At 37.8% G+C, this 17,578-nt stretch overlaps 1 protein-coding gene across 2 annotated transcripts in view; it reads left to right on the top strand.

Annotated features, from left to right (window-relative positions):
* The window catches only part of ZDHHC14 (zinc finger DHHC-type palmitoyltransferase 14), an 82,706-nt gene that overhangs the window by 16,347 nt on the left and 48,781 nt on the right, over positions 1-17,578 (top strand). For both annotated transcript variants that reach the window (XM_058168773.1, XM_058168765.1), the window contains exon 2: positions 15,110-15,270. In XM_058168773.1, the coding sequence (XP_058024756.1) occupies positions 15,110-15,270 (161 nt within the window). The remainder of the gene's footprint in view (positions 1-15,109; positions 15,271-17,578) is intronic.

Raw genomic sequence — 17,578 nt, 5'->3', positions numbered from 1 at the left:
CACAGGTACTACTATTGAGCAAGGTACCACATATATGGTACCTGTGCATTTTGTTTTTTGTTTTTTTGCCTAAATGTAGAACCTTACTTTTTTCACTGTTGAATTTCATTTTGTTAGATAGCGCCCAATGTTCAAGTCTGTCAAGATCCTTCTGTACCTTGAGCCTATCTTCTGGAGTGTTGGCTATTCCTGCCAGCTTGGTGTCATCTGCAAATTTGATGAGTTCCCCATCTATCCCCTTGTCCAAGTCATTGATGAAGATGTTGAAGAGTACTGGGCCTAAAACACAGCCTTGGGGTACTCCACTGCATACTTCCCTCCATGTGGATGTAGTTCCATTGAGGACTACACGTTGAGTGCGGTTGGTCAGCCAGTTACGAATCCATCTGGTGGTGGTGCTGTCTAACCCACATTTTTCTACTTTATCTAGTAGTAAATTATGGTCCACTTTATCAAATGCTTTACTGAAGTCCAAGTAAATTATATCGACAGCATTCCTCTGGTCTATTAATTTTGTCACTTTGTCAAAGAATGCAATAAGATTAGTCTTTTAATAAGATTTTAAATATTTACTTAATCATGAGTTTGTGTTAGTTGAGATAATGTGACATGATTTCATGCTTGTTGCATTTCATTAGTGACAATAAAAGGACATTGTACTGAAGGATAGAAGTAGAGGAAGCAGTGAACAGATATTGAATTTTCATATAGAAAACATGAGCTACATGCTAATATTATAATTTGCTGATGAAATCAGTTTATCACAAATAAATAGTACTGATAAAAATGTTCACTTTATCAAAGTAAAACTTTATGGTGGAAATTTGGGTGAAGGGAATTAAATGTGAGTGATGGTTAAATGTTATACACTTTTAACTTTTTTTGTTTCAAATATGCACATGACTAAATATTTACATTGAATGTTTATTTTTAGATGAGCTACATATACTCAAATTTTCTTGTGTTCCTAACAGTAATAATTAAGAAATAATTCTGCTATAGACAAATTTTCTGTATGATCAGAATGGGAATAAAGTCTCAATTAAAAAAAAAGCTGGGAACATCATCTATTCTGAGATACAGAATGGTCAGTATTATTATAGAGGTAGAATCTGGCCACACAATTCTAAAGTTGTAAGATTCTATTTTAATGCAATGGATAAATATAATAAACTTGGTATTTCAGGAAAAAAAGAATTGAATCTAGACCCCAAATAAACAACCATTTTACAACTGTTGATGTAATGACTGGTTTCCAGTCAGTTTCTTCTGAAAAAAATGGAAGTTTATTTGTTAATACTACACCAAAATCAAACATTTCCTTCAGCTTGTCAGTAAAGGATTTATCATTTTGTGGAACTTTAAAAAAATTTGTTAATTTTTTAATGCAATTACATTGTAGTGCAACAATAGGTTGACTATTTTCTGTGGGTGGAAGACATTCATTCATGGATAGATTCTGTCAGCAACAAAAATGGAAAGAATTTATTAGATTTATCTTCAATTTAGCCTTTAAATTACTACATTTATACAATATTCTATATAGTTATCCTTTCAACCAACGACCAAGCAACTTCCCTGATCATTTTAAATATACTTGTGTTTCTATTTTGTTGATCATTTTCATATTTTTCCCCATTTTTATTGTTTGCATTCCTTTTATTAAAATAATAAATGCACTGAACACAATGTAATTGACTTCTGACTTGGCATTTTATCAAAGGAATGTTGTTTAACAACTTTCAGTAACAAAACTATTTTCTTAAATATTATTAAAAACACTATGCAGTGGTGCTTAAAATGTTTGTGATCCCTATTATTTTTTTAATATTTCAGCAAAAATATAACTTAAAACTTGACCAGTTCTCCACACAAATCCTAAAACTAGATAAACCGAATCCAGTTAGACAAGTGAGTGAAAACCATTATACATGTTCAATTATTCATTGAGGAAAATGATCCAAAGCTGCATATTTGCATGAGGCCTTTGGAATTGCTTCAGGATATTTGAAATTTTGAAATTTGTATAATGCAATTTCAACATAGCTGCTATATAGGTATGACCAATGGCAAAATACTCATTATCAGATTGTTTAGGATTTCTCTGTTTATCATTTTCTAGCATTACTTCTGTATCCCCTCCTTCTACATTTGTCTTTTTTTTTTGCAGTGAAAAAAAAAAGTTTTTTCCCCACTTCAATTAATATTTTTTTTGTCCATAATGGGGCCCATAAATGTTCTGGAAAATAAAAATGATGTCTTAGGCTGGTACTTTCCATTTTCCTTTTTTTTTCCTCTTAACAACTGAAAAAAATGGTGGGGACTGATAATCCGGAGGTCATCAAGAAAAGAAACCCTCAGGCATTATATTGGATGTCCCAGCAATCATGTATAAATTGATAGTCAAGTGGTTAAATTACATGTTGATTTCATGGTTCTCCAATTATGTGGGTAGATGGAAACAAAAATTTAGAGTCTGTTAGTAGCTCTGAAATAGTTAATTATATTACAGTACTGAACTTACTCATTTGATTCTGTAAACTATAACTTGTCTTAAAGCATTCTTACTCTGAGATGTTGTTGCAGCCAATTCAAATCCTGAGTGGGTATTAATGACTAAATAATTATGCAAGCAGCATATATTCAAATTGTTATATTTTTTAAAAAAATTGCCTGAATGCCCTTCAGCGTGAATTTACATTTACTAATAAAATGTTTTACAGGTTTATTCAGATCTATAATACATTTTGTTCTCTGGTGGTTATGTTCAGGTTGATAGAAATGCCAGCATAATTGGCTGAGCACAATTTTTATAATCTGATCATATTTATGAGAAAGAGAATACTACCATATCTTCTTAATACAAATGTAGAGTCATTATAAGAGTGTTCATAACAGTGATTGAAATGTCAGTGGAAGTCATGAGAAGAAATTTGTGAAATTTTGTTTTAGAAATAACTACTGAACTGTCCAAAGAAAATGCAAATGCTTTTTAAAAAGCTAAACGTTCATTAATCATACACTTTAATGTTATATTAGTTCTATTTATCACCCGTCTGAGTATTCAGAATATGTTTTAGATTCTTTATGGACATAAGATTACTGTGCTAAGATGCAGAATGGAGCCCATATTTTCCTGCTCTTTTCTTTTACCGTAGTGCATAGTGAGCTGGTGTACTAAACATGATGGAGAATTCATTCAACTGAATAATAACATTTAGACTACAGATGCTGGCTTTTTGTTTATGCTTTTCTTGGGGAAAGAGATAAAGAGTTTTTAGGAAGACATGATGGGCATCCCTTTGCTCAGGGAAATTGACTCAGTCTTTTGCTATTGCTTTTGATATTACTAGCAGGAAGGAGGACAATTATTTTTCTTGAATGAGATAATTTGGACTTTAATAGCAAGTTACAGTTTATTAGATGAAGTTGCTTTAGGCAAATGATTACAAAACAGCATCTGAAATTATATGCTAAAGCCATTATATTTTTATATAAAAATGTTTTGGGAACACTGCAATGTCCGTGTAGCATCTAATATTCTATATCACTTTTTATACTTTTATTTCTTCTCTATAAGAAAGTCTCTTAAATACCCTTATGAAATATTATGTCGCTGGAATTTTTCTGACTCCTTCCCAGTTATAAATCACAGTGTTACATGACCACATTGCTTAACAACAGCTATCCTTGCACTTCTCATTGCTATTGTTAAGCAAGGAAAATGATCTGTTAAGCGAGCATCTCAAAACTTGCTGCTGCCTTCCTAATTAATGTCAGTGGGGGAAGCCTGCAGGAAATTGCAAGTCTCAGGTGACTTGCTGTTGCGGAGTGTGTGTGTCAGAGAGAGCGCGACTGGTGTGTGGGTGACCAGAGAACATAGAGGGGCTTGGAGTGGCTACTGCAGGGAGGAGTTGGAGGATGAGTGACCAGGGAACCACGGCATGAGCATAGCAAACTTCAGGAAGTTGTGTGGGTAGGGGATAGACTTACCCAAGCAACTTGTAATCTTCCCAACTGGCTTCCTCATTGACACTGCTTATAAGAAGCCACCAGGAAAGATTGCAAATCATTATTGTGTGACTGTGGTACACTGCAACCGTCATAACAGCAAGCCAGTTGCCTAATACTTACCGTATATACTCGAGTATAAGCCGACCCGAATATAAGCCGAGGCACCTAATTTTACCACAAAAAACTGGGAAAAACTATTGACTCGAGTATAAGCCGAGGGTGGGAAATGAGGCAGCTACTGGTCAATGTAAAAAATAAAGATAGAGCCAAGTAAAATAACATGAATATTTATTTGAACGAAAAACATTTCCCTACATTTCTTGTGGGCAGAAGGTGGACCCCTATGTTTCCTTGAAAACACCTCCCAATATTTATTAGAGTGACTTCTCTCCCCAGAAGAAAGGTGCGAGCGCTGTTTAACAATCCCGTCAGCTAAATCCTATCGAGTCAAAGGGGCCAGTCAATGGGGCTAGGATGAATTCTGGGTCACCAGGGACCCTTTTTTTGTGCCCGTTCCCCAACCAGGGCGGGCCAAGCAGCCGCTCTTTTAGCGGCTCTGGAATGGATGTTGAGGTAACCCGAAGAGGCAGCCTCTTTTCAACTCCCCCGCCCCTTTTTTTTAAACGCGTCCTGCCGGGCGGCGACAGGGACGCGGACACCAAAAGCGGCGCCCCGTTCTCCGCTTTTATTTTATTTTAGTATTCAATCGGCAGCAGAGGCTCGAGCCTTCTGGGCGCCGGGAAAAGGAGCCGAGGAGCTGCAGCAGCGTTGCAAGAGAGCCGAAAAGAGGGGTGGGGAGAGAAGCAAAAGAAGAAGAAGCAGCAAGCTTTCCAGCCGACTTGATTGTGGCGCGAGAATCCGATCCACCGCCTCCTTCCCCGGCCGACAGGGCTGAACTGCCGCTGCACCACCACTTCCCAAAACAGATTTCCAGACTTGGAAGCAGCCCGCCACGAAAGGAGGAGGAGGAGGAGGAAGCGGCGGCGCGGCTGCTCCTGCTGCTGTTTCGCTCTCCGCCCCTTCCAGCGCCTTGACGAGAGCGAGAGAGCAGAGAAAGGAACCGCGCCGTCCGACCGGCTGTGTGTGTGTTTGTGGTGGGGTCTCGCCCCAGCCACCCACCCACTCGCTCCCTTTCCTCTTCGGAGCGTGGCTGATCTTAGAAGCGCTGTCCGGCGGGGCCGTCGCCTCCTCTTCCTCCACGCCGCTCCTCTTGCACGCCTCAACCCCCATCCCCACCCTCTCCGCGTGAAGGTCACCTCCTCCTCTTCCAGGCGGCGGCGCGGCTGCTCCTGCTGCTGTTTCGCTCTCCGCCCCTTCCAGCGCCTTGACGAGAGCGAGAGAGAGCAGAGAAAGGAACCGCGCCGTCCGACCGGCTGTGTGTGTGTTTGTGGTGGGGTCTCGTCCCAGCCACCCACCCACTCGCTCCCTTTCCTCTTGGGCGTGGGCTGATCTTAAAGCCGCGCTGTCCGGCGGGGCCGTCGCCTCCTCCTCTTCCTCCACGCTCGCTCCTCTTGCCGCCCCTCAACCCCCATCCCCACCCTCTCCAGCGTGAAGGTCACCTCCTCCTCTTCCAGGCGGCGGCGGCGGCGGCTCGGCGGGCGCCACAGCCGGCAGCTCCGCTTCCTCCCACCTTCCTCCTTGCTAAAGGGCCAAAGTCGGCTCCCCGCCCGCGCGGACCCGAGCAAGCCGGTCGCAGTCCAGCCGAACGGTGAAAGCGACATGCCGAGCGCCACTCCGCTTTCACCGCTCGCTGGACTGCGACCGCTTGGCTCGGGTCCGCAGTAACTCCCGCCAGGCTGTGCCAAGAAACCATTTAAAAGCCCGCCAGGCTTTCTTCTCCCTCCGTGCTTCAGAAGTTGGGCTTTTAAATGGTTTCTTGGCGGCACAGCCTGGCGGGAGTTACTGCGGACCCGAGCAAGCGGTCGCAGTCAGCGAGCGGTGAAAGCGACATGCCGGCGCCGCTCGCTTTCACCGTTCGGCTGGACTGCGACCGGCTTGGCTCGGGTCGCAGTAACTCCCGCCAGGCTGTGCGCGAAGAAACCATTTAAAAGCCCAACTTCTGAAGCACGGAGGAGAAGAAAGAAAGCCCTGGCGGGCTTTTAAATGGTTTCTTGGCGGCACAGCCTGGCGGGAGTTACTGCGGACCCGAGCAAGCGGTCGCAGTCAGCGAGCGGTGAAAGCGGAGCGCGCCGCATGTCGCTTTCACCGCTCGCTGGACTGCGATCGCTTGGCTCGGGTCCGCAGTAACTCCCGCCAGGCTGTGCCAAGAAACCATTTAAAAGCCCAACTTCTGAAGCACGGAGGAGAAGAAAGAAAGCCCTGGCGGGCTTTTAAATGGTTTCTTCGCACAGCCTGGCGGAGTTACTGCGGACCCGAGCAAGCGGTCGCAGTCCAGCCGAGCGGTGAAAGCGACATGCCGAGCGCCGCCCGCTTTCACCGCTCGCTGACTGCGATCGCTTGGCTCGGGTCCGCAGTAACTCCCGCCAGGCTGTGCCGCCAAGAAACCATTTAAAAGCCCAACTTCTGAAGCACGGAGGAGAAGAAAGAAAGCCCTGGCGGGCTTTTAAATGGTTTCTTCGCGCACAGCCTGGCGGAGTTGCTGCGGACCCGAGCAAGCCGGTCCCAGTCCAGCCGAACGGTGAAAGCGGAGCGGTGCTCGGCATGTCGCTTTCACCGTTCGGCTGGACTGCGACCGGCTTGGCTCAGGTCCGCGCGGCGAACTGCTCAGCCTTGGGCAAATCCCGCCGGACGATCTCGCCGCCTCTTTGGCGTCTCCTGTGCGGGGTTCCCGAAGTACATCAAGACGTAGACTCGAGTATAAGCCAAGGGGGCGCTTTTCAGCACAAAAAACGTGCTGAAAAACTCGGCTTATACTCGAGTATATACGGTAGATTGTAGTCACATGGCCACAGGGGTACTGGGACAACCAGAACTCCAAAGACCAGTTGTAGGTACCACTTTTTCTACACTGTTATAACTTCAAATACTTGCCGAATGAGTGATCATTAACTGAGGACTACCTATACCTATACATTGAATTGGTTCCACCAAATAAATGCTCTGTGGCATTTAGAAGCTGTACCATTTATATAGAATATTGCTCAGATAAGGAACTGATGTCACTAGAGACAAGCTTACAAAATGAATTAGAGATTTATGAAGGGAACTACTTACATAAGGAAATAAATCATGGCTTTACTAAATATGCTTAGGTACTGTCCAATTAATCATTCTTGCTAAGAGAGTGCCTGCTTTCAAAATTTGTTATTTGTGTGTATAAAATTTTGATTAAGATAAGAATTTTGATTGTAATAGTAAAACCTAATATAAATTAAACTTAAAGGAAAAAATAAAATAGCAGTAAAAAGCTCAAGAAAAAAGAAAAGGAAGAATATACCAGTAATGAAAAAGATAATAAAGAAATTACTTCCAACCTTCATCACAAATATAAATTTAGTAACTCTCACCCTCTTTATTATTATAAATTTTTATCTCTTCCACCTGTATCCTATCTCTTATCTATAAATAAATCTATAAAATGTTTCAGTCTTGATGTCAGCAGAAAGTCCAAAAAGGATAGCCAAAAGAAACCACATATTTCATTTAATATTTCTCAAATAGACAACATTGTATTCTTCCTTTTACATCTAATAGTCTTAATCTTAAATTTGTTCAAATATTGTCATAGGATTTGATTCTTCTTCATTTCTTTTCTATCCTACTCTTCAAGATTTTAACAACGCTCTTATGTTATTCCAATAGGAAAGAATTGCCCCAGTCCCTCTTTTGGTTTGTCATTTGTATTTTATTTTTAAATTTTAAAATCTTAGTCATTTACTTTAGTAGATCAGTAAAGCATCTTTTCTAAATCACTCTTTTGACTTGGTCAGCTGTAAATCCACTTTCAATACTATATCTGTCTTGTCTGATAAAACTTGTTCTACCTCTGACATTTCTTCAATGACATCTTTTGGACATAGTCTATACATAGAAGCAGACGTCATTACTGATGTTGATATTGTGATTACTATTTTCTGATTCCATTCTTCAAAGGTCTCCTACAGTTATTATATTGTCATAACTATTTTGAAGGCCTGTATATCTTTTCTCTACCTAAAATCCTCTCTAGTGTTCAGTTTTTTTAAAAATGTGAAATAATTTATCTGTATTGTGTCTTATAAAAAGCAAAACAGGTTCTATTTTTCACAAGATGTTTGTATTTTATAATTACCGGTAATTTCAAAATCTTACTGTAGAAATTCCAATGTTACAATTTTATCTGAACCCTTAGTCCATTTATAACTTTATAACTTCAAAATGTTATTTAGCTTTTTGTTGTTTATTTTAGATTTTTAAGCTTTTAGGTAAAAGTTTTGTTTCATTCAGGATTAAAGGCAGATTTAACTGACATTTTCAAACTTATCATTCCAAAGGTCTCTAATAGCTTACAAGTAGTTAAGGTGCAATTTCTGAAATAATTAGTGAGATTTGTGAAGTTAGTGCCCTTTAAAATCTTTGTTGTGGTTGTGAGCAGAATAACTGATCCTATCTTCTCCTAGTGCTCAAACCTGTGGAAAACCACTGTCCCACAGTCTCCTCATGAAGAGCAGTTGTATGGAGCACATGTGGATAATCGCCATTTTTCCTTGTCCATAGAGGTAACAAGGAACTAGTCTACTCACCAGTTCTTTGATGTTCACTGTGGCCATTGGCTCTGTTTTTGCAGAGCAGTCTTCTGGTCATTGTAACTTCCCCAGAAGCCTGTTTTCAAAGTTTGTTTCATAAAATTGGAGATTTACTTAGAATGTATTGAGGCCAAAAAATGCAGAACAAAGTCTTGTGCAAGACCAGAAATGCTCTCACGTAATGTGGATTTCATTGTTATTTGCAGTTGATAAATGTTAAGAATATCTTGAAGAATATTAGATACATAAGTTCTTAATATCTTTCCCCCCCCAGGTCATATTTTCCAAACTTTCTACCCAGTCATTCACTCCCATCTAAGAACTGCAATTGTGGAACTGTCCCCCTGTATCTCAAAATTTGTATAGTTATTGCCTTAGCAGCTAGTTATTAAACTGTTAATCCTTTATATTAGATCTCCTTTCCTGAATACTCTTTACCTCTTTCAAGGTATCCTCACCACCACATTTCATTAAAATATTTTGTTACAAAAATGATGATTTGTCCTATAAGTTTATGAAAAATGGCAAAAATATCTATTTTTCTTTAAACATCATTATGCAAGGAAGGTAGTATCATATATTGGAATATATATTTACAATGTTCTAACAACTTCTCAAAAATATTTTAGTTATTCTGAATGTTTAAATCTGTTTTGAGATGAAATGGGGCTCAGACCCCAGAGAAAGGCTTTTCTTTTTAAGGAGGCTATAACATGTAATATGTAAAATTGCAGAAAAAATTATGAGTATGATGCAACTCTCCTTTAAGTATCACTTTGCATCTTAAAATATTCTGTATCATTTCCTGTGTGGCTTGCAGAAAAAGTTTAACCCAAAAAACCATATCAGTTTGCTAATTATCTGAAAACTGAATCAGTTGGATATATCTTTTTTTCCAAAAACACTACACTACTAACCAGAGCATATAAAACATTTGCTAGACCAATTCTTGAATACAGCTCGCCTGTTTGGAACCCATGCCACATTTCTGATATCAATACAATTGAACGTGTCCAGAAATATTTTACAAGAAGAATTCTCCACTCCTCCGAATACAACAAAATACCTTATGCCACCAGACTTGAAATCCTGGGTTTAGAAAATTTAGAACTCCGCCGCCTTCGACAGGACCTGTGTTTAACTCATAGAATCATCTATTGCAATGTTCTTCCTGTTGAAAACTTCTTCAGCTTCAATCACAACAATACAAGAGCAACCAATAGATTTAAACTTAATGTTAACCGCTTCAATCTTGATTGCAGAAAATATGACTTCTGTAACAGAGTTATTAATGCTTGGAACACATTACCTAACTCTGTGGTCTCTTCTCAAAATCTCAAAATCTTTAACCAAAAACTACCTACTATTGACCTCACCCTATTCCTAAGAGGTCTATAAGGGGCATGTGTAAGAGCACAAACGTGCCTACCGTTCCTGTCCTATTGTTCCTATTCATTATATCCAATTAATATAGTTATTACATACTTATGCTCATATATATGCTTATATGTTAATGCTTATATATACTGTTATGACAAAATAAATAAATAATAAATAAATAAATAAAATATTTATTGTGAACCTGGTTGAATCAACTACTTACTTTAAAATAATACATAAGTGCATATAACATTTTCAGGCTAACCTAAACTTGAAGCATGGTATTTTTAAATTCATTAAATTTAAATTTATTAAAGCTATATAATTTACCTAAATTTGATTTTTTTTTAAAAGCAGCAACCAAAGTAGTATCCAGCCTTCCTGGAAAATAGTGTTTTTCTGTTGATAAGAATATAGGTTGTAAAAAGTTAGAATTGCCAGCATCTCAATATTAATTCTTGCCTTCAGATCTTAATATATATCCCAGAAATTATTTCAGAAATTGCAACATTAATTAGAGAAATAAGAAAACATAGAAGGAAAAGATGTTTGAAACAATTTTAGTGCAAAATTATAACCACTGTGTCAATACTAAAAGATTGGAGATATTTTAGCTTTCTAACCCAACAGGTTTCATGACAGACTAGACAACCTATGCTTCCTTGAGTCATAATTTCAGAGATATCTCCTTACCTCAACAGAGAAATGGAATAATCAAGAGTGGGCAAAAAAGCAGTGGGAGCAGGAATGATTCCTGACTTCCTGCCGACTTCCCCATTGATTTTCCTTGAGGAAATCTGGCAAACCGCATCAGAAACCCCTTCCCAGCAGGCAGGCTAGTGTTGCTGAATGCGGGAGGGAGGGAGGGACTGCAAGACTGTTTGAGAAACTGTCACAGAACTTTGAAATTAAAGATCACGTGACTGTAGCAGCAGCTCAGCAAGGAGCAGCAGCCAGAACTTTCACAAATTCATTCCTGTGGAAATTGTGGGTCCAAATTTTGGAGACATTCTGTAAGTTAGCTCATTTGAGATGCCTAAGTTCAAAATTCCACCCATAATTAGTATGTGGCAAGATGAGTGGATAATGCATTTTACAAATAAATAAAATAAAAATTGGTGCCTATGATTGATGCAGGTCATGACAATAAGAGTTTTTATGGTATATAGTTAATAGCTGTAAACAAGATATACTCAACGGTCCAGCATACTAAAGGTTTATGAGCTATGGTGGCCAGTGGTGGGTTTCACTTACCTTTGCTACTGGTTCGCGTGCACCATTTCTGCGAATGCGCAGAAGCTTTTGTGCATGTGCAGAGTGTATTTGATGACATCCGGGTGGAGCCTCCTGCCGCTGCTGCTACCAGTTTGCTCGAATCAGGGTGAGCCAGTAGCAACCCACCACTAATGGTGGCACACTGATGAATTTAGAATTGCAGGCTAATTCTGCCGACTGCCAGGGTTCGATCCTCACCAGCTCAAGTTTGACTCAGCCTGCCATCCTTCCAAGGTCAGTAAAATGAGGATCCAGATTGTTGGAGGCAGTATTCTGACTCTGTAAACCGCTTAGAGATGGCTGTAAAGCGCTGTGAAGTGGTATATAAGTCTAAGTGCTATTGCTATTTACTCAATTAATGGGTAATTAATTGGTGAGTTAATTGGTGATTAATGGGTAATTAATGGGTGAGTAAGGAAGTATCTGAAGGTCTTAACATCTGTTTGTTTCCAAATAAGGGAACGTATGAGAAGGAATTGTAGCAGAGGATAAAATGGAGTGAGGAAAAATGATTCAATATTAAATGCATTTGCAGCACATTATATATATTTGTTCAAAATTCTTGTATATTACATTGAGAGAGAGACAAAGAGAATGAGACTGAGAATGAATACAAGAAAGATAAATAAGAAAATGAAGGAGGGAATTCCCATTCTATACTTATTTCACCTCCTTTCCCGATCATGGATTCAACAGATGCAGTTTGTTTGCCTTTTCTTGAATTAGCATAACTAACATGTGGAAGTCGTAGCCAAAATGAATGTTTAGAAACATCTGGCATGTATGACTGTTGTGATTAATTCATTCATTTTGGACTCGACTTTGTTTATCTAAACAGAAATATTTATAAATCTTCTGCACATGTTATCCATTTCCTGTTATACAAAATCACTGACTTGCACACTTAGCAATGTGCTGAGATCTCAAATGTTTGATATCCAGGAAAAAAATTGCATTTTGCCATAAACCCTTTAGAGGATGACCAGATTTAGCAAATAGAATTTGACAAGAATAATCTCCTGATCTGGTTTTCAGGTATTAGACGATTGTCTAATTATTGTTAGACAATATGTCTAATATAGGCAATATCAGAATTTTGATTTTTTTAATTGAAAGGCATGCTTGCTTGCAAGATAAAAAAAAAATTGTAAATTTTTTTTTTAAATCAAGTTTAAAATGTCAGTATAAACATAGCAAAGGGCTTTTCTTACTGCAAATTGGCATAAAACTTCATGAAGCATAAGAAGTAATATAAATCAAAATAACAAATGTCACATTTTTATAGCTGATATTAAAATGGATGAGATGATTTTGTAGTTACATATTTTTCACTGTTAATGAATTTTATATAAGCTATGGAAATAGATAACTACTTAAATACCTCAATTTAATATATTAAAGGCCAGGGTGGATAAAAATCGATGATTTTTCTTTAAAAAAATATTTTTTCTAAAATTGGATTTTTAAATTTTAAATTGGATTTTTTTTTATTTTTATCAAATTTATTTTAATAAAATGCTTTTGGAGTAAAAATCTATGTAAGGATAGTTTTCTATTTAAGATACATTAATAATTTAGTTTATTCAGCATGAAATGGAGCTTAGTTTTGTAGCATAAAACTGTATATTCTGCAATATTTACATTTTTGGGAAACTCATTCAATGAATCCAAGCTCTGCAAGCTGAGATAACTTGCACTGCATTGATGCATTCATGCTATTTAACAGTAACCATGAGATAAATCATAAAACAAAGTTCGGGAATATTCCTTTATACCATTGTTCTGCAGATTTATATACACTACAAACTGTATGATTGTTTGAAGAGAAATGCATCTGTACCCCAGAGTCTTAAGCATGAGAAGGAAGGGCAAGCAGTAAAAATGAAAGTGAAACCATAGCAGCTTATAAATATAATATTAAAGAGCACCTGTCATTTCAGATCCAACATGGCAGCGTCTGTAGGGGGCATCCACTCACCTGCTGCCTGCCACGTCCCTCACCTTGTTGTGTCATTACCACATCACCAGCTGTCCCATTAAAGTGAATGGGACTGTCAGTGAGTCAATAGTGGGTCAGAGGAGGAGCCGCTGTGGGACAGAAATGACTGTTGCTCTTTAAAAATTATTATTTAAATTGAGTTGATTTAAACAAAGCCTTTTTACTAGTGATTTAAATCATGATTTAAATCAAATGCACCCTGTTAAAGGCATTCATTTCATATTTTGGATTTTATTGTAAATATTAATCACAACTATACTGGTAACTTATGAACAAAATTAAAGTTTTTATTGAATGAAAACTACAAATGACATTTTTCAAATACTTGGTTCAAATCTCTTGAGTTTTAAAGTTAAATCTGATAATATGTTGGTAAATTATTAAGATTGTTCACATAGTCAGATATGTAGTCTGTATTTGGCATTTTCATCCACCCATCAAGTCCTTCCCAAGAATCTGGTATAGGCAGGTTTCTGATGGTGTTGGATTAATATTATCTGTTCACAACAATGTGAAATTACAACTGTCAGTTCTTTAGCTGATGTTGGCCTTCACACATACTGAGTTCTTCCCAAGAACCTACCGGTAGGATGTTGTAATGTATCAGAATAGCATATATGAAGATTCAAGTAGTATGGGAAATTATAATTGACAGGTAGAAATTTTGTCAATGTATTGTTACCAAGATAAAACAATTCAAATAAATATTCTAAATTATTTGTTATTTTAAAAGACATAGTAATATAGTTTCTGTGGGTGTACGTGTGCAAGTGATAAATTCAATCAGCAAAATATAAATTTCAATAATATTTGTGAAATAAATTACAGGTTATTATTACAGTGAATCCATGGTCAGTTTCCACATAAAGTCAGGATTTTAGCATATCTTGATTGAAACAAGCTTGCTGAGAAATATCATGTGATTGTACTTGCTTAATTTTTCGTGCTGGCAGGAACAGTCAAGCATACTAGAATACCTGTTTGCTGCTTCTTTAGAGTTACATGCGCAATAGGACGGGTGAAATCTACTTATCTTCCCTATCGGTTCAGAAGTGCATGTTATGTTATATTTTAGTCATACTTTCATAAACTACTTACAGTATTAAAAGTTATTGTTTTTTGCCAATAAATATTACATAATTAGTGATTATTAATGGTGCAACCTGTATTCCTTATTCTTTAGTAATTGTCAACTGATGTTTACTGCAGTTCTCTTATTGTTTGTTTATTCAAATAGCTGAATCAGAAGACTGCATATTAACTTGAATGAAGTTCTCAGTGATATGAGGTGGGAGGCTGGTATAAGAATCAAAAATACTTTGGTTTTCTTTTAGGTACAGTACAAGTGAGGACAAAGTGAGATCAGAGCAGATTTTCTGAGTTTTTGCTGAAATGAGTATTAAAATAGATTAGTGATGGTTAACCTTTTCGGTACCGAGTGCTGAAACTGGAACGCGCTCACCGGAACCTGGAAGAGAGCAGCTGGCCAGTGTGCATGCGCACAGTGGCTAGCTGCTCTTCTGGATTCCCTTATGTGATTCACATGCTCACACCGGAATCCAGAAGAATGTCTAGGGACGGCACGTGCCCACAGAGAGGGCTCTGCGTGCCACCTCTGGTACACGTGCCATACATTAGCCATCATGTAGATGGTTTTGAAGTAGTTTTTCATCCCATTCCCTGGAAGATCAGTTGTGGGTACTTACTATTTTTTAAATGGTCTTATTCTTAATGTTTTATTTTCCTTATTTTACAGTTGTCCGTATTTATCTGAGAAGATTACACCTGCAATTCCTGCAGTTGGAGCAATTCTATTCTTTTTTGTTATGGGGACCTTGCTACGTACTAGTTTCAGTGATCCTGGAGTCCTGCCTCGTGCAACACCAGAAGAAGCAGCAGATCTAGAAAGGCAAATAGGTAACACAGAAGGTCTGTTGCAGTCTCTCTTTTCTCATTTTATTTCTCTCTCTTAAATGCCAGTTAAACCCACATTTTAGCAGATTTTCTAATCATTCTGATCAATTTAACTTACTATTTTTACTTTCAGTTATTAATGACTCTGTTACTTTAAATCTGTCTAAATTTTCTGTTACAGATAATCCTCCACTTATGACCACAATTGAGCTTAAAATTTCTAAGTGAGATATTTGCTAAGTGAATTTTGCCCCATTTTACGACCTTTCTTACCATCGCTGTTAAGTGAATCACTGCAGTGTTAAGTTAGTGACCCTGTTAAGTGAATCTGGCTTCCCCATTGACTTTGCTGGACAGAAGGTTGCAAAAGTGATCACATGATTCTCGGACACTGCAGCCGTCATAAATATGAGTCAGTTGACAAGCATCTGAATTTTTATTTTGTGACCATGGGGATGCTATAACAGTCGTAAATGTAAAAAAATGGTCATAAGTCGCTTTTTTCAGTGTAGTTATAACTTTGAATGGTCACTAAATGAACTGTTGTAAATCAAGGACTTCCTGTACTTTATGCAACATCTACATCTAACTGAATGATCAACTAAGTTAATTTTACAATGTGAGCATTTTATATAGCCGTAAAATGTTTTATACTATTGCCTTATTATATAGTAGACACTGATCACAGATAATACATTTGATTTAAATGACAAGATAAATTGGTAAAAAATGATTTCAGTATCTCCTTTGCAGCAATCAAAAGGCTTAACTTATAGTTTAGTTTTTAAAATGTAGTAAAGACAATTCTGAAAAAGAAGCTTTATATATAATTATACACACACACACACACTGCTTTTGTGTAGATGTTGGAGCAAGTTGAAAATTATTTTTTGATTCCAGACAGCATATCAAAATATTGGAATGTAAAATAAGTCAGGGACTAAAATAATGTATGTATAGAATAGAATAGAATTTTTATTGGCCAAGTGTGATTGGGCACACAAGGAATTTGTCTTGGTGCATATGCTCTCAGTGTACATAAAAGAAAAGATACGTTCATCAAGGTACAACATTTACAACACAATTGATGGACAGTATATCAATATAAATCATAAGGATTGCCAGCAACAAGTTACAGTCATACAGTCATAAGTGGAAAGAGATTGGTGATGGGAACTATGAGAAGATTAACAGTAGTGCAGATTCAGTAAATAGTTTGACAGTGTTGATGGAATTATTTGTTTAGCAGAGTGATGGCCTTCGGAAAAAAACTGTTCTTGTGTCTAGTTGTTCTGGTGTGCAGTGCTCTATAGCGTCGTTTTGACGGTAGGAGTTGAAACAGTTTATGTCCAGGATGTGAGGGGTCTGTAAATATTTTCATGGCCCTCTTCTTGATTCGTGCAGTATACAGGTCCTCAATGGAAGGCAGGTTGGTAGCAATTATTTTTTCTGCAGTTCTAATTATCCTCTGAAGTCTGTGTGTTTCTTGTTTGGTTGCAGAACCGAACCAGACAGTTATAGAGGTGCAAATGACAGACTCAATAATTCCTCTGTAGAACTGAATCAGCAGCTCCTTGGGCAGTTTGAGCTTACTGAGTTGGCGCAGAAAGAACATTCTTTGCTGTCCTTTTTTAATGATGTTTTTGATGTTAGCTGTCCATTTTAGTATCTAAAACATGATATGATTTTTTAAAAATAATGTGGCATGAACAGAGCCTGTTTGAGTAGTAATTAAGGCATCAGGTTGGAAATTGAGAGTCTCTGACTAGCTCTGCCTTGGCACCAAAGCTAATCGGATACCTTGGGGAAATGTGTGGATGACCTTGGGGACACAGGGAAATGATGCTGCATAAGAAACAATCAGACAAGTGTGGGAGGAGCCCCCAGTGGATTAACCATCAGAGGAATAAATTTAGGAAGGATTCGCCTTAATTGTTCAAATGATTTGGAGCAATATATCAAGGTCAATATCAAAAGTGATATAGGGTAAATAGAAAAGCATTCATGAGAAGAATTGGAATGCTTATCAAATGGTCCACCAGTAAACATGGAGTAAAACAAAGTTGTGTGATTTTTTACTGTAGTTATGGATGAATTATAAAGAATACTTTTTGCAATATTAAAAACATGTTGGTTGGGCACATGAACACAGGTATGTGCTTTTGAGTATAGGTGATGCCATGTTGTTGCCTGACAACATAAATGATTTGTAGCAGTTGTTAGATCATACAATGCAACAAGTAATAAGAATCTGAAAATTAAAGATCAAGGTAATTATGTTTTTTTTTAAATGAAGTGAATGAATGCAAGT

The sequence above is a fragment of the Ahaetulla prasina genome, chromosome 1 (genome assembly GCF_028640845.1).
Source record: "Ahaetulla prasina isolate Xishuangbanna chromosome 1, ASM2864084v1, whole genome shotgun sequence".
Lineage (NCBI taxonomy): Eukaryota > Metazoa > Chordata > Lepidosauria > Squamata > Colubridae > Ahaetulla > Ahaetulla prasina.
This window is presented reverse-complemented; position numbering and strand designations above follow the sequence as displayed.